This window comes from Palaemon carinicauda, chromosome 1 (assembly GCF_036898095.1).
Source record: "Palaemon carinicauda isolate YSFRI2023 chromosome 1, ASM3689809v2, whole genome shotgun sequence".
Classification (NCBI taxonomy): Eukaryota; Metazoa; Arthropoda; class Malacostraca; order Decapoda; family Palaemonidae; genus Palaemon; species Palaemon carinicauda.
Window position 1 is genome coordinate 252,302,944 of NC_090725.1, and position 27,476 is coordinate 252,330,419.

Below are 27,476 nucleotides of genomic sequence, written 5' to 3' on the forward strand. Positions count from 1 at the left end.
GAACCGTTGGCATCTTTCAGCTGTCCACCTGGCGGGAGTCCGGAATGTAGTGGCAGACGCCCTGTCCCGGACCTCCCCTCTAGAATCGGAATGGTCACTCGATCTAAAGTCATTTCGGTGGATTCTCTCTCAGGTTCCCGGTCTCCAAGTGGACCTCTTCGCCACGGAATCCAACCACAAATTGAGAGTATATGTGGCTCCCAATCTAGACCCTCAGGCTTACGCCACAGACGCCATGTCACAGAATTGGGACAACTGGGAAAAGATTTATCTCTTTCCCCCGGTGAATCTTTTGCTGAAAGTTCTAGACAAACTGAGATCCTTCAAGGGACAAGTAGCCTTGGTCGCACCCAACTGGCCCAAGAGCAACTGGTATCCTCTCCTGCGGGAGTTGAGACTATACCCTCACCCGATACCCAATCCGGTTCTGTCTCAGATAGTACAAACACGCGTTGTGTACGCTTTCTCAAACATTCAGAGCGCCCTAACTTTATGGACTTTATGAAGTTTGCGGCTATGCATGGTGCCAATATTGATCCTCAAAACACCTTGTTCCTAGAATCAGATAAACGGGATTCCACCATCCGTCAGTATGACTCTGCAGTTAAAAAGTTGGCAAAATTTTTAATAGACTCAGACGTGAACTGTATGAACTTGAACCTTACAGTCACTTTCTTTAGATCTTTATTAGAATCAGGTCTGGCAGCCAATACTATCACCACTATTAAATCGGCTCTGAAAAAGATCTTCCTAGTGGGTTTTAACATAGACTTAACCGACTCTTTGTTAGCTTCAATTCCGAAAGCTTGTGCCAGACTGAAACCGGTTACTCGTCCTACCCCGGTGACCTGGTTCCTTAATGACGTACTCAAATTGGCTTCTGATACCATTAACAGTTCTTGTGATTACATGCCCCTTCTCAGGAAAACACTTTTCCTAGTGAGCTTGGCTTCCGGGGCAAGAATTTCTGAATTGGCAGCCTTGTCGAGAGACCCGGGTCATATTGACTTTCTGCCTTCAGGAGAGGTCCTTCTTTCTCCTAACAAATTCTTTTTGGCTAAGAATGAAGACCCTCAAAACAGATGGACCTCCTGGAAAATTGTTCCCCTCACGCAAGATCCGTCGCTGTGCCCTGTCACTACTCTTAGGTCTTATCTATCCCGGACCTCCTCTAACTCCTCGGGGCCTCTATTCGTTAGAGAACAAGGCGGTACCATTACTATTAAAGGGATCAGGCAACAAATTTTGTATTTTATTAAACAAGCTAACCCTGACTCTTTTCCTCTTGCACATGATATCAGGGCGGTTGCCACCTCGGTGAACTTCTTTCACCACATGAATTTTACAGACCTTTCCAGGTATACAGGGTGGAAATCACCGTCAGTGTTCAAGAAACACTACCTTAAACATTTGGAAGCCCTAAAATTTTCTACAGTAGCCGCAGGGAGCGTAGTTACTCCCGAGTAACTCACAGGTTAATGCCTTGACTCTTTATCTCTCCCTCTTACCTGCCTCATTTATACCCTATTGTATTCGTTGGTCTCGCACCTGAATACTGTTATTATATTTGTAAATTTTTATGCTCCTGAGTATCTGTATATATTATCACTCACGGCATTATTATACCTACCTTATTGGATTTATGTTCATATTTAAGATACCCTTATAATTGTTTTTTGGTACTCATCTCTGATTAAAGCATCCTGTATTTCTCTTACGCTTATGTTTTTTCCTTTATTTTGCAAGTTTGGTGACATTTTTCTCTTGTATAGATTCACTGGGCGGCACAGGTTCGAGCCCAGAAAAGGGATTTTGACGTAGGAAAAATCTATTTCTGGGCGAGGGACCTGTGCCGCCCAGTGAACCCTCCCAGCTCCTCTCCCTTGGAGTCCCCAAACTTTGGGTGCTAAGGAGTTGGGTTCTGAGCGGATGCATTGTAGTAGTACCGAGTGAGGTTGAACGGCTCTCCTCTATTGGGGTTCTCTGTCGTGGATTAATCTAAATAGTGCGGGACCTCTGGAATATACGCCCAATTTTATACCGACACCAATAGGTGAGCGAGCTAGTTAACCTAGCACTCCTTTACATTTTTTCTCTGGTATATTTAGCAGTAAATTACCTAAGAATAAGTGCTAAATGGAGCTTATTCACTGGGCGGCACAGGTCCCTCGCCCAGAAATAGATTTTTCCTACGTCAAAATCCCTTTATGGAACCAGTGGTTTTTTTTTGTTTTGTTTTACAGCTAGTGATTTAAAGTTAGGTCAAAGAGAAAAATTACAGTAATGCTCTATAGAATTGTATTTAAAGTAAATAAGTCATAATTCATTTAAGTAAAGAGTAAAAGACAAATCGTAAATATACAGTGCTAAGCAAAGTATAGCTCGGTAACAATTCTGTAAGTAAAACATTTTGTGAGTTACTAATTATACAAACTGTACTCAGATATCTATGGTAATCTACGGATACGTCCCTCATTATACACGATATCTTAGGATAGTCGTTCCGGGGGCAAGAACCCCGTGATACCTGATGGTAATTCTCTAGTAATATCACTCGCAGAAATATTATACAGTAGGAAGCTGCCGAAGGGACCTTCCATCAGGACGACAAGGCTATCTCACCCAAAAATAGATTTTTCCTATGTCAAAATCCATTTTATATACCAACTCAAAATTGTGATAAAAACGACTTATTCATACATATTAAAGAACAGGAATGGCTGATTAGTTAAAAATAAATAAGACATAGTCATCAGCAGCAGTTTTAATACACTCCCTGAGGAATACAAATAAACAGTATTAATTGTATTTATTCAAGACTAAAAGTTTGTTGATAATTTAGTTGAAACTATTTCCTGAAAATGAAACGAAGGCAAAAATTAAGCTTAAAACAGCATGAAGGGGCAAAGTTAACCAACAAAACTTGTATGAATTAGTCAAGCTCTGAGGATCAAAGCTAAATATCTTTTCAATCTGGTTGACACATTTATGTTAGGGAAGTTTGTGAGCCTGGATGCGCTGATAATTGAAATAGATTTTTATTTTTGTGAGCATGCTGTGAGCATGCTTGAAAAGGTGACAAACCTTAAAGCCCATGTAAAGTGATGAGTTTTTGCCTGGTTATAAGAAGTGAATACATATAATATTTGGTTACAATTTAGTTTTTTTTTTTTTTTTGTATGCATCTGTGCATTTTGTTAACATTAAAAGCACCTTACTAGTGGCCTCATAATATTAATGTTCTTGATATTGCTTTAAAACAATTTTAAGAAAAATATTGAGCACTAACTGATGTTATATATTTGTACTTATGTTCTTTTAGACAGGATGACAAAGTGGGTGTACCAGTATGGGTTTATGTTAGCTCTCCTGCTAGTCAACTTGACCTTCTTCCTGTCATCAGCATTTATGGTAACTAAAAGGCTAAGACAAACCCAAGACTTGAGACAACACAGTGATGGGTAAGTAAATTAATTGGCACAGTATCTCAGAAGAAAAGTAGTTTTACTCATTTGACAGCTTTTTGTAAGACAAAGTGATGATTTATTCTGGGATCTCAACAAAATTATAGTAATAGGAATCCATTGCTCATCATCATAAAGTATTAATTACTCTCTCCACAAAACATGAGAAAAAAATGGCATCTTCACTTTTAACTTTTAAATTATCCTAGTTAAACAGCAAGTTTGAAGTTCAATTCTGAAGGGATGAATTATTTCTTCTTGCGTATTTTTGGAGTTAGAATGGTATCTGGTACCCAAATACTTTCCTGTTAGAAGGGCAGAACAGGTAATCCAAAATGACATAAAATACCCAAGAAATATTGTCTTCCCTGCTCCAGGGCCAGTATAATAACATGCAAAGCACAGACTAGGTATAAGGAAAACCCTTGGGATCAGATTTTATTGAATCATCAGAGCACCTCCAATGCTGAATTTTTGGGCTCAAGCCATGGCGTACTGATGGAAGGTTCCTTTTTGGTAGCTTCCTTGGGTATATAACTACTAAATATTCCCAGAGAATTTAACCACAGGTTATCACAGAATTCTAACTTCTGGAGCGAGTATCCTAAAGGTTTCCCTTTAAGACATCGTATATCAACAGGGGACGCATGTATTAACGCGCCACATAGCTATCTACACCCTACATAGAGTTAACACTTCGATGTGTAGGGGCGGAGAATAGCTGGGGAGCCGTTCCACAGCTAATCTCGTTCGTAGCTACTTTTGGTACTCGAGACGTAAACAAACGGGCGCCATTGCTAAATGACGTCACGTCCGTCCTCATCCTTCATTTAGTAGCTTGCCTTACTAGTCGGACTTTTCCCTGTGCGTACTTTATCGACTTGCATCTTAGCCATGTCTCTACCCTCGGCCTCGCCTTCTTCTGGAAAGTTGAGTACAAGGTTCCAGTATTGTTTAAATAAGCTCTGACCGTAAAGTAACCTTTACTTTTCGAGATATTTGATGTTTTGTGGCAGAGCTGTGCCTCGACCGGACCCGCCATTTTATGGCGTCGCTGTTGTTTTGCATGCCTTATTTAGCTAGCCTCAACAGCGTTTTCCGGCCTCATTAACTATTCGATACTATTAGTTATTTAGTCTTCATAGCTAGGAACTTTATATATCGTGTTTTGACGCCTTGTTATCGGTCATCATCTGACCCCATACCAGCTTGCTAGTCTAGCCCCTAGGCCAGAGCGCCTAACATCAGTGTTCATGCATGATATATTTCAGTGATCCTAGGTTTAATTATGAAGATAGTGGCATTATTTTACAATACTATTGACTGTGATGCAAGTGTTTTCGCCTTCAGGGACCATATAGGGGACAGGCTAGATAGTGTGTCTTTCTAACCTAACCTACAAGTAGGACCCCTATATGCTTCCTTCATCCCCTGCCTTAGGGCATCCCCTCTGTGTAGCCTTGCTCCCCCTACTACGTAAGGGGATCAAGCTCATATCAGAGTATATATATCGCTTCTCTGTCCTCCCTAAGGGAATGATTCCCCCTTAGGGTTGCGTCCGAGAATGAGGAACGGCTAGCCCTTCCTCTATTGCTGGGGCTAGGTCTCCGACCTTTCCTGCAATAGCGATACGTCTTCCATCCTTCCTAGTTCAGGGTGTAACATCCCTGCTCTAGGTTAGGTTTTGGGGGAGTTAGTTCTGTGCCTTGCTGAAACGATACCCATGCACCGTTCTCAGACAAGCTGCCTTACCTTAGGCTAGGGAGCGTCCTCCCTTCCTTGGTGGCCGCTTTGGTACAGAGCCTCCTCCATAGAAGACCCTTCTCTTCTCCCCTCCCCACCTATCTCTTGTATGGCCTAGCCTATACTTAGGTTAGTCCATACCCATCTGTCCCCTGTCCTACAACTCCTCCTTAGGGTGGAGTGATAGGGCTACCTTGAGCTCCTGTGTGCAGTCCGCTCTGGTACATATACCCTTCATAGTGTCCTATGGGGTTAGCCACTGGATGCGTTCTGTCCGCAGGGGTTCTCCCCCCTCTTGGGTGTTCCCTAGCCCTCCCTTGGGCTACCTTGGCTCCCGGTCCTCTGCGGCCCCTGCTTCTGGGTGATAGGGCTAGCCTCTATCATGGGTACACCCACTCAGGTGGGATGTCTTGGGGTCCGTGGCCGTACTCCTACATCCCTCCCTCTGTCTCTTTCACTGTCCTGGTGCCGGTCCCTTGCCGCCTCCCCTGTCGGTGATACCCACCTCCTACCTTGGTGACTTATCCCTTGCCCTCTGGGCCGCCAGTCCTCCGTGTGCCGGGGGACTGCCGCCTGCGTCCAGCCGATGGCCTGCCCTCTTACCTCATAGCTTCGGTCGTCCGTCCACCGGTCCGGCCCCCGGAGTGCCGGCATCCACTGCCGGTAGTCCGTTCTGCTATACCCATCCTTGTCCCTCTCACCAAGCTGGCAACCTTCGGCTGCCGGAGCCGCCGCTCCCCGCCGCTGTGCCGGCGGCCGCCATCCTGGTATTACCCCTGACTTTTATATTTGTCTTCCCTAATGCCAGAAACTCTGCTGGAGCGGCCTCCGGCGTGCCGTCGGTCTGCCGGAGCCTTCCGGAGGCGTCAAAGCGACTTGCACCCCTTCTACTAGCTATCATCTCATGTTGATAGCCCTACATCGCAACCAGATGGTTTGATTACATAAATAGATAGGTATTATCTTACCGTTCTATTAGTAACCATGCTGTCTTCTTGCATATCACAGATTTCCAGCATGCTGTGTGTATCTTAGCACGGCTGGTTGCCGGAAACCGTTACCCTATGGGATCTTCTACGTTCCCAATTCTAGGGTCTGAGTGGCCTCAGTCCCAGTTTTATATCCTTGGCAATTCCCAATAGAATTCCTTCCTGCATTCTATACTGAATTCTGTCCTGTGCCTTCAGTCACAACAAATTGTCTATGGATAAGGTCACGGTAACCAGTATGTGTCTATCTCCTTCTTTTCCGCCCATTCTCTGATCATCACACTTAATATTAAGTTAAAGATTAATCATTTAATATTTAACTTTAGAATAGAAGTCATTCTTACGACTCCCCCATACTCATGTTCTCTTTCTCTTTCAGGAGGAGCACGTGAAGTGCGACCACGGCTTCTGTGCAGTGTAGGACCCACGGCGTGTAGGACCCACGCCCCTTGTGCCAACAAGAAAGGTGATCTGAAGTTCTGGGACCCGCAGAACTGTACGGTCTGCCAGGAACGCCTGGTCGAGGCGTTCAATAACCCTCCTTCAGCGGAGGTTAGGGACGCTTCTCGAGAGATGCTACGCAGATGGGTGCGTGGCTTCCAGAAGAACGCCACTGGACCGTACCTTGCCACTGAAGACTTGAGGGCCTTACTGTTCCCAAAGGCATCCCCAGACTCTGTGGTCCCCAAGGATCAGATCCCCACCGTCCAGATCACGGTGGAACCCGATGTTGTCATGGCCCAGTCCATGCACGAGTGTCGCCTGGATACCGACAACGCGGAGCGTATGTCGGAGGTTTCGGAGACAACGGAGAGGAACCTCATGGCCGAAGAGTTGGACTATGAGGAGGACCAAGTGGAATACACCGAGTCGGAGCAGGAGGTCGCTCCGCCTTCCACCACCGCCCCAACTCCTACACCGACGGAAGTATCTCTCCCGTCTACCTCCGCCACCCCGGACCCCATCCCAACCGCCCAGGAGATGTTCCGTATGCTTGAAGCCCTTATGGACAAGAAACTCCGTGAGACACACGAGTACATCAGGACCATGGGAAGTTCCAAGGAGCCGAAAAAGATTTCGGTTAAGGACCTCCCGGCATGCTCGCACGCCAACCCCTGGAGGTATGCTGAGCATATGCCTATTGCAACGGGCAGGATCTTCATCAGTGAGAAGGTCGGCTCGGTTTCCCTGGAAGAAGTGGAGTTCTTCCCGAGTTTTGAGGCTTATCCGGACTGTTACGTCCGGCTTCGATCCGAACCTGCCTCTAAAGGAGAGACCGAACCTAAGGAGGTGATAGTGTTCGATCTCGCGAAGGCCCAGGCTCTGCTGGCCAACGCTTTCAAAAGTAGGGGCTTTACCTGCTCAAAGCTTCCGGCACTGAGCAAGAAGCACTCTATCTACGTCGCACCTGATGATGCGATCCTTCCCTTCATGGAAAAGGCCTTCGCTGCGGTACACAAGGCAGTGGAAGAAGGGAAACCTTGCCCTGCACTGGAGGAGTGCAGACCCTTCTCCCTGGTGACTCCCCCCGATGTTCGACACTGGAAGGATATCCAGCATACCTTCGTGGTGGGAAAACTAGATCCTGACGTTGCTGGACGTCAGTTTAATGAAGACCTCCCGAAACTTAATGACCATCTCCTTCGTCGGGAACATGACACGAAGGAAAGGCTCGCCGCATCCATGTCCCTCCAAGTACAGCTTGACGTCATGGCCGGTGACACTAGAGTCCCCGACCACTACATGGTGCTCGCCAAAACGCATATGGCGACTCTAGTTAAGGACCTGTATAGCTTCATGAAGGCTCGGAGAGCCTGTCGTGAATTCGTGTTCTCAAGTGCCACAGTGAGACACGAACCCCGGAGGCTGATTTCCTCCAACATCTGGGGTAAACACCTCTTTCCCTCTGATCTTGTGAAAGAGATCACCGACAAGGCCGCCACTGAGAACAGGAACCTTCTCCACAAGTGGGGCATGTCGAAGAAGAGGAAATCCTCTCAGGACGATGGCCCTCAACCTAAGAGGAAATCCTCCAAGCCAAAACCCCAGCAACGTCAACAAAGACGGCAGTTTCCGGGACCCGCTACTCCCCAAGTGGCTGCTCAGCCACAGCAGACCTTTCAACTGGTCACCCAACCGGTCTTGTCCCAGTCACCGGTGTTCACCCCTGCCTTCGAGCAACAGACGACTACCTTTCGTCCCAAAGGTAGAGGCTCAAGCAGAGGTGCAGGCAGAGACGCATCTCGCCGTCCCTCCAGAGGCAGAGGAGGAAGGGGAGCTAGCGGCCGAGGCAGTAAACCCTCGGGACACCAGAAGCAATGAAGTGCTTCCGGTGGGAGGAAGACTCCGCCAATTCCAGGATCGTTGGACCTTCGATCCCTGGGCACACAGCATCGTCAAGAAGGGTCTAGGCTGGAGTTGGACTCAACCACCCCCAACCTTCCAGCAATTCTTCCAACATTCAACCCCCCTTCTGGAAGAATATGTCCTAGATCTCTTGAACAAGGTGATAAGGAGGGTAAAGTCAACCAGGTTCCAAGGGAGACTGTTTTGCGTCCCCAAGAAGGACTCCGACAAGCTCAGAGTCATTCTAGACTTATCCCCCCTCAACAAGTTCATAGCGAACAACAAGTTCAAGATGCTGACTCTCCAACAGATAAGGACCCTTCTGCCTCGAGGTTCTTACACGGTCTCCATAGACCTGGCGGATGCCTACTGGCACGTTCCAATGAACCACCACGCTTCCTCCTACCTAGGATTTCGACTCCAAAGGAAAAGCTACGCCTTCAGGGCCATGCCCTTCGGCCTCAACGTGGCCCCTCGGATCTTCACAAAGCTGGCGGACGCCATAGTACAACAGCTCCGCCTCCAAGACGTCCAGGTGATGGCCTACCTCGACGACTGGCTAGTCTGGGCTCCATCGCCCGAGGATTGTTTAAGATCCTGCAGCAAAGTCACCCAGTTCCTAGAACACCTGGGATTCAAGATAAACGCGAAGAAATCTCGCCTCTCTCCAGCTCAGAAGTTCCAATGGTTAGGAATCCAGTGGAACCTTCAGTCACACCGCCTTTCCATCCCCCAGAAGAAAAGGAAGGAAATAGCAGGGTCTGTCAAGCGACTGCTGAAATCCAAACGGATCTCAAGACGTCAGCAGGAACGAGTTCTAGGCTCTCTACAGTTCGCCTCAGTGACAAACCCAGTGCTTCGTGCACAGCTAAAGGATGCCGCGGGAGTCTGGAGACGTTCTGCATCCATCGCTCGAAGAGACCTCAAGAGACGGCTCCCAAACAGACTTCGTCTTCTCCTCAAGCCGTGGTCGGAAGCAAGGGCCCTGAAAAGGTCCATCCCTCTTCAACACCCACCTCCATCACTCAACATCCACATGGACGCTTCGCTGGAGGGTTGGGGAGGTCACTCCCACCAAAAACAGGCTCAAGGCACATGGTCTCCCCTATTCAAGACGTTTCACATCAACATCTTGGAGGCCATGGCGGTCCTTCTAACTCTGAAGAAACTCTCCCCGCCTCCCTCGATCCATATTCGTCTAACCCTAGACAACTCGGTGGTAGTTCAATGTCTCAATCGCCAAGGCTCAAGATCGCCCCAGATAAATCAGGTGCTTCTGACAATCTTCCGTCTGGCAGAGAAGAAGAAGTGGCACCTGTCTGCAGTTCACCTACAAGGATTCCGCAACGTGACGGCGGACGCTCTATCCCGGACAAGCCCGATAGAGTCGGAATGGTCTCTAGACGCAAGATCATTCTCCTTCATCTCTCACCAAGTCCCAGAACTTCAGATCGATCTCTTCGCAACGAGCGACAACAATCAACTTCCTCGATATGTGGCCCCGTACGAGGACCCCAAGGCAGAAGCGGTGGACGCCATGTCACTGGACTGGAACAGATGGTCCAAGATCTACCTGTTCCCTCCCACCAACCTTCTGCTGAAAGTCCTCTCCAAGCTGAGAACCTTCAAAGGGACAGCGGCCCTAGTGGCTCCCAAGTGGCCCCGGAGCAATTGGTACTGGAGCTGCAGCCCACGCTGATCCCTCTCCCGGGCCCAGTTCTCTCCCAGCAAGTACAGAAGTCGACTGTCTTCGCTTCATCATCGAAAATCAAGGACCTTCATCTCATGATTTTCTCTCCCTAGCCGCGAAGAAAAGGTTTGGGATCTTGAAGAAAAGTCTAGACTTCCTCGAGGAATACAAGACCGAATCCACAAGACGGCAATACGAATCATCCTGGAGAAAATGGGTCTCATTCGTCAAGGCAAAAAATCCTACGGAAATCACCATTGATTTTTGCATGTCCTTCTTTATTCACCTTCATGGACAGGGCTTGGCAGCCAACACGATTTCTACTTGCAAATCGGCCTTGACTAGACCACTGATGTATGCCTTCCAGATTGATCTGTCCAACGACATCTTCAATAAAAATGCCGAAAGCATGCGCTCGTCTACGCCCAGCACCCCCCACCAAAACCGATCTCCTGGTCTCTGGACAAGGTGCTCCATTTTGCCTCCAACTTGGACAATGATTCGTGCCCTCTCAAGGATCTGACTCAAAAAGTTATTTTTCTTTTTGCTCTTGCCTCAGGAGCCCGAGTCAGCAAAATAGTGGCATTATCAAGGGACGAGGGCCACATTCTGTTTACAGATTCAGGTGACCTTACCCTCTTCCCGGATCCGACGTTTCTCGCCAAAAACGAATTACCCACCAAAAGATGGGGCCCTTGGAGAATATGCCCCCTGAAAGAAGATGCCTCTCTATGTCCAGTAGAGAGCCTCAAGGTCTATCTTCGCAGAACTTCGGACTTTGGTGGAGGCCAACTCTTCAAAGGAGAAACATCGGGCAGCGACCTGTCACTGAAACAACTAAGAACGAAAATCACCTACTTCATTCGCAGAGCGGATCCTGACAGTACATCCGCCGGTCACGATCCTAGAAAAGTTGCATCGTCTCTGAATTTCTTTCAGAGTATGGATTTCGAAAGCCTTAAGAGTTTCACAGGCTTGAAATCTTCGCCCGTTTTCTTCAAACATTATGCGAAACAAGTGCACGAAGTCAAACATTTTGTGGTAGCCGCAGGTAGTGTTATGAAATCTGCACCTAACTCTGCATAGAACAGCGAGTTACTTGGGACTCTAACTCTACGGGTGCTTATGTTGACCCTCGAGTGATACGTAGTGATTTCAAAACACTTAAGTGTTTTTCATATACTGTTCTTATCTCAGGTGAAATGTCATAGTCGTCACACGAGTGCCGCATGCCTAGAGCATGATGTGTTTTAAATTTAAAGACTGACGTTCCTCTGGAACGAGTGCCTACTAATAATTTTGAAATTCTCTTTCAGATTCAAGAGCACGTCTTTCATTACTATGTACATTATAATTTGTTGTAAATTACTTTTACATATTTATTGCATTTCATTAATATATTCTGCAATTGTGAAATAAAATTTCTATTTTATTACTTGTGCATCTCATTCCGCTCCTACTTATACTATGAAATATGATATTTTAATTATAAAATAAATTTTTGAATATACTTACCCGGTGAATATATAATAGCTGCAACTCTGCGGCTCGACAGAAAACACACTCAAAAAACTCGCGAGCGATCGCTATGAAGGTTGCGGGTGTGCCCACCAGCGCCAACTGTCGGCCAGATACCACTCTTGCATGTAAACAAAACCTTCAATTCTTCTCGTCCCGCTACGTCTCTATTGGGGAGGAAGGGAGGGTCATTTAATTTATATATTCACCGGGTAAGTATATTCAAAAATTTATTTTATAATCAAAATATCATTTTTAAATATTTAACTTAGCCGGTGAATATATAATAGCTGATTCACACCCAAGGCGGTGGGTAGAGACCAGAGTTAATTAAGTTTACAGCGTATAAGCTAAGAGTTTTTTCATTTTGACAGTTATCAATATAACAAAACCAAAATATATAGGTACCTGGTAAGGAAGTTGACTTAGACGATTACTCTGCCTTGTAAGTCTGTCTTCCTCACGGAGCCCAGCGATCCTCTTAGGATGCTGAAAGACTCCCAGGAGCTGAAGTATCAAGGGTTGCAACCCATACAACAGGACCTCATCAAACCCCTAATCTGGGCGCTCTCAAGAAATGACTTTGACCACCCGCCAAATCAACCAGGATGCGAAAGGCTTCTTAGCCTTCCGAACAACCCATAAAACAATATTAAAAACATTTCAAGAGACAGATTAAAAGGATATTGGAATTAGGGAAGTGTAGTGGTAGAACCCTCACCCACTACTGCACTCGCTGCAACGAATGGACCCAGTGTGTAGCAGTCCTCGTAAAGAGTCTGGACATCTTTTAAGTAAAATGACGCGAACACTGACTTGCTTCTCCAAAAAGTCGCGTCCATAATACTTTGCAGAGATTTATTTTGCTTGAAGGCCACGGAGGTTGCTATATCTCTAACTTCGTGCGTCTTAACCTTAAGCAAACATCGGTCTTTCTCATTCAAGTGAGAATGAGCTTCTCGTATTAAAAAAATCTGATAAAATATGACAAAGCATTCTTTGACATAGGCAATGAAGGTTTCTTAACTGAGCACCATAATGCCTCAGATTTCCCTCGTAATGACTTAGTACGAGCTAAATCGAACTTAAGAGCTCTAACAGGACATAATACTCTTTCCAGTTCGTTGCCTACGATCTCTGATAAGCAAGGAATATCAAAAGATTTAGGCCAAGGACGAGAAGGCAGTTCATTTTTGGCCAGGAAACCAAGTTGAAGTGAACAAGTGGCTTTTTTCTGTAGAAAAGCCGATGTTCTTACTGAAGGCATGAAGTTCACTGACCCTTTTAGCCGAAGCCAAGCACACTAGGAAAAGTGTCTTGAGGGTGAGATCCTTCAGGGAGGCTGAATGTAATGGCTCAAACCTGTCTGACATGAGGAACCTTAGGACCACGTCTAAGTTCCATCCAGGAGTTGCCAAACGACGTTCCTTAGAGGTCTCGAAAGACTTAAGGAGATCTTAGAGATCTTTATTGTTGGAAAGATCTAAGCCTCTATGTCGAAAGACCGAAGCCAACATGCTCCTGTAGCCCTTAATCGTGGGAGCTGAAAGGGAGTGAACCTTTCTCAGATGTAAAAGAAAATCTGCGATTTGGGCTACAGAGGTACTGGACGAGGACACAGATGCTGACTTGCACCAGTCTCGAAAGACTTCCCACTTCGACTGGTATACTCTAATGGTAGAAGCTCTCCTAGCTCTTGCAATCGCACTGGCTGCCTCCTTCGAAAAGCCTCTAGCTCTTGAGAGTCTTTCGATAGTCTGAAGGAAGTCAAGACGAAGAGCGGGGAGGCTTGATGGACATTCTTTACGTGGGGCTGACGTAACAGATCTACCGTTAGAGGAAGACTTCTTGGAAAGTCTACCAGCCATTGAAGTACCTCGGTGCACCACTCTCTCGCGGGCCAGAGGGTAGCAACCAACGTCAACCTTGTCCCTTCGTGAGAGGCGAACTTCTGCAGTACCTTGTTGACTATCTTGAATGGTGGGAATGCATATAAGTCCAGAAAAGACCAATCCAGTAGAAACGCGTCTATGTAGATTGCTTCTGTATCTAGGACTGGAGAGCAATAGATTGGTAACCTTTTGGTCAACGAGGAGGCAAAGAGGTCTATGGTGGGTTGACCCCAAGTAGCCCAAAGACTCTTGCCCACGTCCTTGTGGAGGGTCCATTCCGTGGGTATCACCTGACCCCTCCGACTGAGACAGTCTGCCAAGACGTTCAAGTCCCCCTGGATGAATCTCGTCAACAGGGAGATGCCTCGAATTCTTGACCATAAGAGAAGGTCCCTTGCGATCTCGAGCAGCGTGAAGGAGTGTGTGCCTCCTTGCTTGGAGATGTACGCCAAAGTTGTGGTGTTGTCTGAGTTGCCTCTACCACTAAGTTTCGAAGAAGCTTTCTAATATCATCAAGGCCAAGTGGACTGCTAATAGCTCCTTGCCGTTGATGTGCATGCTCTTCTGACTTGAGGTCCACAGACCCGAGCATTCCCGACCGTCCAGGGTCGCACCCCAACCCAAATCCGACGCGTCTGAGGACAACACGTGGTTTGGGTTCTTGACTGCTAGGGATAGTCCCTCTCTCAGACTGATATTGCTGTCCCACCATTTCAGGCATGCCTTTACTGGTTCGGAGACTGGGAATGATACCGTCTCTAATGTCTTGTCCTAGTTCCAGTGAGAGGCTAGATGGAACCGGAGAGGCAGAAGGTGTAGTCTCCCTAGTGAGACAAACTGCTCCAGGGATGAGAGAGTCCCTACGAGACTGTTCCAACTCCTGACTGAATAAACGTTTCGTTTCAGCATTAGTTGGACTTCGAGCAGGGCTTGACTGCGAATCTCCATCCCCAAATATAGAATAATCTGGGATGGGATCAGTTGGGACTTTTAGGTTGACCAAAAGTCCCAACTCCCTGGCCAGACTCAACGTCCAATGTAGATCCTGCAGACAGCGAAGACTGGACGATGCTCTGAGAAGCCAGTCGTCCAAGTACAGGGAGGCTCGGATCCCCGATAGATGGAGGGATTTTGCCACATTCCTCATGAGCCTCGTAAACACGAGAGGCGCAGGACTGAGGCCAAAGCACAGGGCTCGAAACTGGTACCCCACATTCCTGTAAACAAACCTCAGAAACGGTTGGGAATCCGGGTGTATAGGAATGTGGAAGTATGCCTCCTGAAGGTCGAGAGAGACCATCCAGTTGCCTTCCATAAATGCTGTCAAGACAGCCTGGTAGACTTCATCGTGAAGTTTGTCTTGACAATGAACACATTGAGCGCACTTGCCTCTTACGTACTCCTGCAGTGAACATGGCTGCCAAATCATTGGAGCCATCCCTGAGGGACTTGTTCCTGCAGAGAACGTGGCTATCAGATCATTGGAGCCATCCCTGAAAGCCTTGTTTATGCATGACATAATTGTACAGCAAAACTTCAAAGGCTCGAAATAGCTGTGAAGTCGACCTGTAAAATCTTGGAGCGTCTCATGGCCAGGCGCCAGGGAGAGTCTATGAGGTTTGAGAAGTCTATCTGGGCAGAGGCAGGAACTCCCAAGCCGAGAACTTCTCTCGTGTCATATCAGACTCTCGCTCTATAAGCCAGTTTAAAAGAAGGGAAAGCAAAGGCTGTCTCCCCCAAACTCCTCCTGGTGAAAAACCAGTCGCCTAGCAAACGTAAAGCTCTCTTAGAAGAGCGAGAGAGCACTAGCTTATAAAACAACGGCTTCGAAGTAGCTAGGCCTAGTGTAAGCTCTGACGTTTAGGCGAACGAGGAGCAGCAGTTACAAAAAGATTCGGACAAAGATCCTTAAAAATTAGCATGATTTATTTAAAGTCCATAGAGGGATAAGCAGCTTTAGGCTCCTCTCCGTTTGACAGAGTCCTCAAGGGAATATCAGTAGGAGGGGGAACAGCAACTTCCTCATCTGAAGGAACCTTGTCCGACAATAGCCGAGTCTCAAGCAAGGGAGAGACCTACCGTGGTGGCAATGCTTTACAAGCAGAGTCCACACGCACTGGTGCATTAGTAGCGGACCAGGACGCAACGTCATGTAACTGCTTGACAGTCTGTGAACTGTCAACAACAACAGGTGCGTGAGGACGCACAGCGTCCACTCGAGACTGCTTTGACCGCCTAGACTGAGCAGTCAAAACAACTCTAGAATGCGGAGGTTGACGCTCAGCGTCAAAACAAGTCAACTCCGATTGTTAGCGAACGTCCTGAACGTCAACAGGAGCATCAGCAAGTGGCCTAACGTCCAAATGTGGCTGAAAATCCACACGAGACCGCATCGAGTGTGGTTCTAAACAACCTGACTGACGTGACTTGGCTACGCCAACGTCAACAGGACGCACAAAGGAACGTTAGGGTGGCTGAAGGCCAGGATCTCGATGAGATAAACGGCTAGGCTCAACGGACTTATCGGCAGAATAGTCTTCCATAAGGGAGGCAAGCTTATTCTGCATGTCTTGCCGTACAACCCATTTAGGATCAACGGGAATGGTTGCGGTAAGAGACGAGGGTAACGTCTGTGACCGCAAAACCTTGCCTACAAAAAGACTCTCGGAGTCTGTGTTACGCTTTTGTTAGGCGGCGAGCAGTCTTCCGATGACTGCATAGGGTCAGAGCTGTCCTAATGGTTAAAACCAGGACGCTGGACCTGTCCTGAAAGGACTGACTTTCGCTTAAAGGGCCTCGAAACCTTGTTCCACGGTTTCTTATGCGAAAAGCCTTCGGATGACGAGGAGAAAATCGTCTCTCTCGCCTTATGGTAGGGGTGATCTTGGTAAGATACACCCGATACCATAGAGGGAACGTCTGTTCGCTGATCAAGGCCTCTCGAACCCATAAGTCGTACGACATTACTTCTCCCCTGGGCTTGGGAGCTTGCAAGAGGTCCCGGACTAGGCGAACGACAGGCACGAACAGACGAACCCTCGGTCGCAACACTGATAACACTTTGCGCAATATCACTTTATCACTACGATTTTCTGTTTTGCACTTATTTCACTGAAATCGAATTTTTTAACAATTCACATTAGGTATGAATAAAACTGATTTCTACCTGAAGCACGCAATTCTACCCTCATCAAAAGGTTGTAATTGCGAAATCAGTCGTATAATGTAAGCACATTAATACCAGCAAAAAACAGTAAACATATTTTAAGATAAAAAAATCAGTGGCTGGGGAAGAGACTAAACACTAGTTCATTCAAAACTACGTTTTCAATCTCTCACCGTACATTGCCTTGGGACGAGAATAAAAAACTAAAAACGTTTTATCCTTTCTCCCCGTACAGAGACTAAGGACGAGAGTAACTCGAGAACAACGTTACCCGCTTGGGACGAGATAAAGATCGGAACGTTTTCTCTCCTCTCTCTCCCTCCGTCTCTATCTCTCTCTCTCTCTCTCTCTCTCTGATTTCGCACCGAAGAGAAGAGCCCATTTACGTTTCGTCAAAAAAAACAGGTTATTTGACCAAAGGAAAAAACTGAAAGGTTTTTCAATTAAAAAGTTCCTTTAAAATAGAATTTAAAACATTTAAGCTTTGAAAGAAGAATGAACAAAACGTCAGAATCGATTTACTCTTTCTGCAAAGTGAAACCGTGATACTCTCTCTCTCTATCGTAACGATAGAGCGCAAACTGCGTAGCATAAATAAACTAAACGTTAGTTCAACTTTGAAACAGTACGAAGACTATTCAAAGAAAATCTTTCATAAAATATCTATTAAAAAATATTCCTTTAATAAGTTTTAAATCATTAGCTCTGTAAAAGCTATTTACGATTGAAAGGGCTCAACGTTGTTTAACTTCGGTTTCCAAGTTAGGACCGCCTACTCTCAGGAAAGGTCGCATATAAACAAATCATTAAAATTTATTTTGATGTTTATTATAAATGGAAAGCTAATCGAAGAGGCCTAATAAAGGCGGTTGAGATATAAAATATATAGAGGAAAATCTATAATTAATTTATAACATGATAAGATAATTGCTAAAAGCCTAAACACACTTCCGTACTGAGGGAAGGGTCGGCCATTTAAAAGTCAAGGAAAGTCCAAAAAACAATCCAAAGTCATCAAAAATTAAATCTATCTAAAAAGAGTTCAAGATTTAAGTTGAAGATAAAACACCTGTACTGCGAAAGCTCAAACCAAAATGAAGTACTTCACCAAATATGTTAAGAAAACTCCAGGTTCTACAGCGAGTATGAATACGTCTTGTCGTCAACGTCGACAGAGAAGAATTGAAGGTTTTGTTTACATGCAAGAGTGGTATCTGGCCGACAGTTGGCGCTGGTGGGCACACCCGCAACCTTCATAGCGATCGCTCGCGAGTTTTTTTAGTGTGTTTTCTGTCGAGCCGCAGAGTTGCAGCTATTATATATTCACCGGCTAAGTTAAATATTTAAAAACACATCTGTCATAGTTTTATTATCCCCTTCCTCTTATGGTTGATGAAGATTACTAAGGTTTCAACCCTTATTATATACTCACCTGTGCAATGTAATATTCTTACTCGAATACTTACTTACTTCATACCTTAGAGACCAGACAATTCTCCATTAACATACAGTGCCTAACCACCACTCGTCTGCCCTTGAGAATGTTCCTATATGAATGCAAACCATTCAGTCTTGTCTCCAAGTTCTTCAGGTTCTCCCAGCAAGGTGAGTAGCCCTTCGATGACCACTTTGATCTTCGGCATGGCCCGTGGGGACTTCACTGCTAGGGGGGCAGGAAGTTCTCTTCCCTACGGTTCTTCTATTAAGATTACTATGCTAACCTGTTCAAAGCCCTCGGCACTTACACTAAAAGGGGAAAATCTACCCGATACATTGATTCTCTGGTATTCTTCTATCAGGACGCCATGGCTTGAGCCCAAAAAACGGATTTTGAGCGAAGCGAAAAATCTATTTTTGGGTGAGATAGCCATGGCGTCCTGATGGACCCTCCCTGCTACTTCGTCCAGTTTTTCAGGTCCCACCCTGCTCTGCTGTATCATGGTGATCGGCAAGCAACTGGCTTCAGGATGAGGACGGACGTGACGTCATTTAGCAATGGCGCCCGTTTGTTTACGTCTCGAGTACCAAAAGTAGCCACGAACGAGATTAGCTGTGGAACGGCTCCCCAGCTATTCTCCGCCCCTACACATCGAAGTGTTAACTCTATGTAGGGTGTAGATAGCTATGTGGCGCGTTAATACATGCGTCCCCTGTTGATATACGATGTCTTAAAGGGAAACCTTTAGGATACTCGCTCCAGAAGTTAGAATTCTGTGATAACCTGTGGTTAAATTCTCTGGGAATATTTAGTAGTTATATACCCAAGGAAGCTACCAAAAAGGAACCTTCCATCAGGACGCCATGGCTATCTCACCCAAAAATAGATTTTTCGCTTCGCTCAAAATCCGTTTTGTCATCAACAATAGCCAATATTAATACTGGAGAAAATGCTACTTGGGTTCTTGCCTTTCAGCCAGCCACCTTCTTTTAATTCAGTGTTACCCAAGTCAGACATTTTCTTTGCACTACTAATTTTTACCTGTAGCAAAGATATTGTCTTTCTTCCAGCTTAATAAGAGTATACAACCTATTAATATATTGGGCCTAATCAAAGTGAACATTATCATTATATGACCCAAATTCTCATCTCTGGGTCTTTCAACTGGTTAGTGTCCTAACAAATCTATACCTACCATTGATTGGTTTTCTCCTCATTCCACATGCCAAATAATATCAATTTATTTTTCAACCTTTGAACACTAAATTGTTTGCCTACTTTGGCAAACAGTAGCAATCTATTTTATCCTCTAAATTCATCTTATACATACGGGTGTTATTGATTTTACTCGCTTACTTCAGTCGTAAACTTCAGGATTTTGTATCGCAGTTTTTCTTAATTTTTAACCCCATGCTCATTTTTTTTAGATCTAAAGTATAAGGTATAAGACATACAGTATACCTACATCATAAATAATATTTTTCCTTTTTTTGGGGGTGGTCATATTCATATGTATTTTAGTTACATTACCTTTTTTCCAGGTTACTGTTGCATTTCTTTGCCACACTAAATAATCTGGCTCTAGAGATATTATGTTTCATGTTGCTAACATAACAGAATTATTTTGTCCCCATAGTCTGTCTTACCACCATCTCTTTCTGTCTTCTCTTCAATATCTTTTATTTCATCACATATAGAATCCACATTACACATTCTCCTTTGCCTTTGATCCACTTTCTGTATCTAACATTTTAGTGGTTAATGTGCTGTGTGGTTTCCAAGGACTTTTCTGTAGAAGGATAGAACAGGGAATTCACTATAACATACATACCAAAGAAATATTCACTCCCCTACTCTAGGGCCAGTGCATCAACATGCAAATTATGGACTCAGCGTACATAAGAGATACCTTTACTTTTAGGCACTATTTAACTTGAACACAGAACCTCTATTGCTGAAACTGTCTGCTAGGGGTGACACATCATTACTATGTCATCACCAATAACCCCCAAACCAGCAGGAAACAACTCTATCTGTGCATCAAATTGTGCCCAGACGCCATTAACTTCCCATCGTTGAACCGTTGACATTGTTCCTGGCTACATCTTTATGAAGTGAAGAATCTTAGAATAGGATTATGTTAAGTTACAGGAATCAGGTTTTGGTCCACTATTCTTAATAATAGCCCTAACATAATTTGGGTTTTAATTTTGGTCAATTACGCTGATTGTGTAATTGTTTTTAATTGATTTGTACATGGAGAGCTTTTATTGTTTTTTGTTCTACCACTCCCAGTGTTAAAATTTTATCTTACGTAGCCTAGTAACAGTTTTTTTCATAACTCTAGTCAATCTTACGAATCTTTGGGTATTAAATTTCCAATGCAATTTGCCGTTTCACCCTGCTTATTATCTTTAGTATGAGCGTTTATATATACTGTACATATACTGTGGTGGTTATAAAAATAAGTGGGACTTTTATTCTAGCATTATTGTTGGCCTTTAATCATGGCTAGGCTAGCATAGCCTAAAGCTGGCTTTTATATGAAAATTTACAATTGATGCAGTTGTGTGTAAGTGTCAGTACTTAAATTTATAAATAAAAAAATTGTTGTAATAGTATCTAACATTAGTGAAGTTAGGCAAGGATGGGAATCATCAGTTATGTGACTATAGTGTGTAGTATCATTGGTATATATAGCAGTTTTATAACCTGGTAATGTTTAGTAATAAGATTATTATTTTGAGCAAGTAGATAATCCATCAATCAGCATTTTCTTAGTATTTTCACATACAGGAATGTGAGCGAATATGCAAATACAGTAGTTGCGGAGAGGGTTCTGTTCCCTCCTCTGCCCCAAGGGTCAAAGGGTCAAGAGTCAGTCAGGAGGGATTAGCAAGCCTTTCCCCCTAATAGGGAGGTTTGTCCTCATCCTTCTGTATTTAGGAGGCCTAAGTTTCATTTCAAAGGCTTTGAATATCCTTCAGGTTTTTTTAGGGACAGCTGTACTAGTAGCTCAACTGTGGACAAACTGTGGTATCAGCTGCTTCAGAGTCTGAGACCAAGGTTACAACCACTCAAGTTGCACAGTGCACCAGAAAGTAAGTTGTCTGATTATCTTCACTTCCTCTTTTCTGCCCCAGAACCTTTACACTTGAATTTTCTCTCCCGTATTTATTAAAGGGATTTATCAATTCACAGCATGACTTATTTGATGAGCTGCTAAGAGGTCTTCATTAAAGAGACAGTATCAATCAGTGTGGAAGCTTGGAGGAACTTTCGTAGGAATAGGTCACCTTGTCATATACTGTAATCCCAGACTTCTTGGCTTCCTTTTTTGGGCTCAGGCCGTGTCGTCCTGATGGAAGAGTTCCTTTAGGTAGCCTTCTAAGGGATATTTGCTACAGTGATACTCCCAGAGAAATAAACCGAAGGTCTCCAGGATTCTAACTCCTGGCGCGAGTATCCAATTAAGGATATCGCATAATATCAGGGGACGTATTTTTAGATACGACACATAGCAATCTTCACCCCGAATAGATTTAACTCTTTGATGTAAGGGGGAAGAGTGGCGAAAGAAGGGGGTGCCAATCTAGGTACCCGGTGGACCTCCTTCCCCATTACTATTACCACGCCATTCCTTTTCTCATAGCGCTCTAAGATAGGTGTTCTCCCACGTTAACCCGGTGTTTTGTTACAAGTTCTTGGAATATTCATCATGCAATTTCCAGCATTTTCATCTTTTGGAGAGTTGAGTATTAATTCTTTCCTGTGTATAATTTTAGTCTCCCTTTTCACAGTTAAATTTCTATAATTTAAGTGTGTTTGGGTAAGTATTGCCCAGACCCGTAGGCAGCCTTTTTACGACTGCAGTCGCCCATTACTATTGCATTTTATTTAGTTAGTAGGGCGACATTTCCCGGTATTAAGCTATAATGTTAGCTATTTAGGCAAATTATACAAGTGGTGATCTTGCAAACATGAATTTTATTCCTCTTCCTATTATGTGACTTTACTGATTGTATGCGGCGGGAGCCCCGGCAGAACCAATTACCTTGGCCGGGGATCCTACCAGAGCGAGACTACTCTCGCTCATATATAGGTTAGTAAAGTAATCCCCCACGTTTAGCCCCACCCTATCGTTCCTTTTCGATTCGTATGAGAATTTACATTCTCTAGAATCTATAGATAAGTTACGATATTCATTGTCTCTCAGAGAGAAGAGGCTAAACCCTTCCTCCTTCCCCAAGTGCCGCTGCCGATATCAGCGGCAACCACTGTTTTTCTTCTTCACCATCCAGTAGAACAAAAGTTCTTGCTGCCTCCGGCTTTGATTTAGATAGTGACTAACTCAGGGTGCCCTTGTCTTGCCGCCAACGATGTCGTCAGCACAGGAACCCATGCTTCCTCAGTTTACTGTTGAAGGTAGGTGGCATACCTGCCCCCACCTCTCATTTCAATGAACTATCAGACCCTTTACCCTTCCCCTTCTGTCCTTTAGTGACGTCATAGCCGTAACAAAACTCCTTCACCGGTATTCTGACAGTCATCCCGGCTTGCTAGGGTGACTGCGTTACCGGCTGGTACCCTGCCGGTAGCAGTTAATTCAGCCGTCTCTGCCACCTTCCCCCTTACTTCCTCCCTTCACAGGAAGGGAATATTATTGGGGGGAAGATTGAGACGGCTCCTGATGGCTGCCGGTGGGAAACCTAACCTACTTTGGGAAATCCTCAGCCCTCCCTTGGGCTGCCATCCACAATTTTTTGCCGCCGATGTCATAGCCGGCGACAGGCTTTTTGTGGATGGGTGGAAGCCAGAATCTGACAGATTCTTACCCCTTCCATTGGAACTTCCATTCTGGCAAGGAGACAGTAGGCGGCCTGATAGTCCTCCTACACTTCTATTATGTTTAACCATAATAATAGGAAACTCTCCTTCCTTAATATTTTTTCTCCCTCTATCGGTTAATACCGCCAGGTACTAACCTAACACCGGCAGTGCCGCCGGCTAAACTACAGTATACAACTATACAGTAGTACACGTTTTCTAACATACTCTGTGTTTCCTGTCACAGTCAATTGTTGGGACCACGATTTTGTGTCGAGGCTGAGTACTTCCTCAACAACCAGATGGTTTTTTCGATCATCAGGACCCTAAAAAATCACCGATCAGTGTTAATATATACTACAGGTGGATAATGTTAGTATAGACACTTACTAACTCTAGTTCCTAGAGTTTTTTCCTACCTTGTATCCTCCCTATCAGGGAAACTAAATATTATTACTGACGGAGGTCTCAGCAATGGCCTGGGAGAGGAAACACAGATGTGTGTCTTTTCTACTTCCTTTCAAGCTTACTATCCTAAGCTACCATAAACAATAGTAATTAATATTGTTAATAAAAATTCTATGCTTTTATATCACTGATATATAAAATTAAATACTCATTGAGCCCTTTTTCCTTTACAGGAGGAGCCAATGGAAAAGTGTGCAGCCTTATCCTGCACCCACAAAGGCAAAGACTTTTGTGGCCACACGAAGTGCAGGACTCATGCCCCCTGCCCCCTGCTGCATCGTGTTGGGAGTCCTCAAGTATTGGGACCCGTAGGGTTACCCCACCTGCTCGATTCTGCTGGCCGACGGCTTCGGAGAAGCTCCCTCAGTCAACATAGATACTAAGGATACAGCGAGGGAGACCCTTCGCAAATGGGTAAGGTTCCAGAAGAACCAACGACTTCCTAAGGTGCCTACTGTTCCCCATGGCTCTACCGAATGCGGTGGTGCCCCAGAAACAGGTCCAGTCTCCCCTCATACAACTGAAGATCGACGCGGACATAAATAAGGCACTGGAAGGCATGGACATCCACCAAGAAAGGATGTCAGAAGTGTCCATTGACACTTGAGAAGGACCTACTGCAAGGAGGCCCTGAAGAAGACGTGGAACATTCACAAGCGGAGGAAGAAGAATCCGTTTCAATGGCAACCGAAGACCCTTAGTTTGCCGTGATGACATATAACCTATGCCGTCAACTTCTTCAACCCCAACTCCACAACCAGTTGCACATGCCATCAACAACAAAGTGATCCTCACTTCGATTCAACGGATGATGGAACTGTTCCAAAAGGAACAAGAGACGATGAGAGAATCACTCAGGCAGTTTCCCGACCGCCCCTGTGGAACATTCATGTTGGGTCGAGAATGATCCTCACTCCCTTTGTCCTTCTTGTAAGGGCCAACGGTGTGATAGCAACAACAGGTGTAGGGAGTGGTCTACCTCCCAGCGGGAGAGGTTCACGACGATGGAAGAAGTACTGTAGTCCAAACGGGATATTTCTCCTTCGAAGGTTGCTTCGAAAGGAGAAAAACCCAAGGCCTTTTCTTCCGTTGCCCAAACCTCCTCCGAAGCTCCCACTCGGTTGATCTCTTTCGAGAGACCGTCGAGTGGTAGCGTAGACCGATGTATTGTTTACCAACCTCGGGACTCGAGAGATGACGTTGTTTCCCTTAGCGAAGCAGCTCCACCTCTCCCCCCGGGGGAGGATATGTCACTAACCTCCTTTTTTCAGCTTTGGTCCTCCTTGAGGCTTACGGGTTCGCCATCCAAGGAGGTTTTGCTTAACTACATCCAATTGGGTGCCGCTGTCAAGCAATCGTCGTCACCGTCAGAGGTTGATCCTCTGTCTCTTGTCGACGTTGTGGTGTCAGAGGTATCCAATGCGGTATCACCCATCACCTCTGCCTCTCCAAACTCTACGGTAGCTGACGGCTTAGTTTCTCCCGTTCCTGTTCAACCTACGAGGGAGAAACTAAGTCCATCGTCAGTCTCTCTTGCTAGTGTTTCTCCCCCTCGGGGGAGTTCACTTACAGAGACTCCTCTTTGGAGGACTGCAGAAGGTCAGCTTGCAGATCCAACGGCCCCCAGAGGGCGCATTCGTCAGAAGGCTCGCCTTCCTCTTCGCCTTAGAGACCTTCCTTCACCTGCGGTGAGGAGGCGCCTCTTTGGTTCAACATCTTCGATGCAGTCCACCGCAGAGGAGCCTCGAGACCAGTCATCCATCACTGCTCCTGCACTGGTCCTGGACCTTTCTGCAGATCGTTCGCGATTTCCTTCAGTGAAAGGTCGTCCTTTTAAAGGACACGTTGACCTTCCATCCGACAGACCTGCCGTCACCATTTCTACATGGGCCTAACAAGGATCCACCAAAGCAAGCTATTGTGCGCCAACCACATACGGGCTACGCGCCAACGAGACCTGACGAACGCTCCTTAGTAGCTCATCAGGCCCCATCACTAAACCCTAACACAGGGCATCAAGGGCATATGCGCCAACACGCGCATACGCTCCAACAGGAGCAGAGCTCAATCACGCGTTATGCGCCCTCATACGCATTTGCGCCCATGTTCTCCTGCGCGCCCTGCGCTTACGCGCCAACATTCTCCTACGCGCCCGCGCGTCAACACTCACCTGCGTGCCAGCGCTCACCTACGCGCAAACCACCTGTGCGCCATCAACCACCTGTGCGCCATCAACCTCCTGCGCAATGGCGCTCTCCTGCGCTCCATCAGTCTGCTGCCCGTGCGCATACGCCCCCAACATCCAACTCTCCTGTGCGCCATGCTGCGCATCATCATACGCGCCAGGAAAAACCTGGGCGCCAACGACCTACTCAAAGTAGTACTTCTGGGAAGTCAGCAATGCTGGCTTCTCCCACGCGCCAACCAGTACCATTGCGCCAGCCTTCTCCCGCCTGCATCCACAAGGATACGCTAACACGCCCTGCGCATGCTCGCCTATCCTCTCCAAAGGATGCGCACCAACATTCTCTCGCGCGCCCCACATGATTCAACTGCGCACATCTGCGCGCTAGGAATCTTTCCCCTGCGCGCGTGCCCTACGACTGGTATAGATGCACACGAACTCTCTCCCACGCACCTCCACACTCAACGTATTAATCCTGCGCGCCCGCGCGCGCAAATACTCTTCCGCCCGCTAGCCCCGATAGCCTGCCGCCCGCGAGCCCCGATAGCCTGCCGCCCGCGAGCCCCGATAGCCTGCCGCCCGCGAGCCCCGATAGCCTGCCGCCCGCGAGCCCCGATAGCCTGCCGCCCGCGAGCCCCGATAGCCTGCCGCCCGCGAGCCCCGATAGCCTGCCGCCCGCGAGACTACTGAACTACGCACGGCAAGGTCGCCATCGCCTCATTCCCCTCCCCGCAAGCGCATACCACCGCGCATTGTGGGAGAAGGGAAACATCCAGAGGGGTCCAGGATCCCAAAGCCACAAACCCACCAATGATGGGGACTCCTCCCAGGGATCCTTTAATCCCTGTCCCTTCAAGGGGTATGTCTGACAGCGTGTCTGTCAACCAACAGCCCTGGTTCGGCGCACTGATCAGAGCCGTAACGCAGGCTTTCAAGCCTGTCTTCTCTGAATTGGGACACAGAACCATGGCTTCTTCTACCCCTGTGAAGAGAAAAAGAGGAGTTACAGACGCGGTCACTTCCCCAAGGGCGAAACTGACTCCACGCAGACCTTCGAAGCAGGTTCCTTCTTTTCCTCAGACTGCCTCTCCTTCCCTTTCGGACAAAGATTTCCCGTCCCCAAGGGAATCACGCGGGGATTGAAAGGAACATGCCACCCTCGTCAGTGTTGGAGTCCTACATCCTTCCCAGGAAGGAATCTAAGGACTCCAAAACATTGCCGAAGTCCTCTACTAGGACTAGGATGGAGCCAGCTAGCCACTCAGGGAATGTCCGCGACTCTCCCCAAGAAGAGCCTTTGGGGATAGAAGGAAACTTCGCTGCAAGTCTTACAGCAGGAGGAGACCAGCAAAAGTCAGAACATGCGTTTTGGCAAGTTCTGACTCTAATGAAGGCTCTCAACGGGTTTTCAGACCCAAAGATCCCTCCTCGAGATGGCAAGGACACGGTCTTGGACCGTGTCTTTGGTACCCAGAAACCCTCCAAGACCAGTGCAGCACTGCCCTGGTCTCAAGGGGTTAAGAGTACCAGGGACAAGATCTCACAACAGCTCTCCGAGATGTCCTCCTCCAACCATTCCGGTGTCACCAACAAGCTCCTCCCACCTCCTCGCGTACAGCAGAGGAGGTACTTCGAGATCCTTGAGGAGCCTTGTTTAGCTCTTCCTCTTCACCAATCGCTGGAAGAGCTAACCAGGAGAGTCCCTCTTGAGAGACTCTCCAACCAGCAAGTCTCGTTCTCGGTAGCCGAG

General features: G+C 46.4%; 1 protein-coding gene across 2 annotated transcripts in view; it reads left to right on the forward strand.

Annotated features, from left to right (window-relative positions):
• The window catches only part of LOC137655187 (probable G-protein coupled receptor Mth-like 3), a 176,077-nt gene that overhangs the window by 97,596 nt on the left and 51,005 nt on the right, over positions 1-27,476 (forward strand). For both annotated transcript variants that reach the window (XM_068389073.1, XM_068389080.1), the window contains exon 6: positions 3,323-3,461. In XM_068389073.1, coding sequence (XP_068245174.1) covers positions 3,323-3,461 — 139 coding nt within the window. The remainder of the gene's footprint in view (positions 1-3,322; positions 3,462-27,476) is intronic.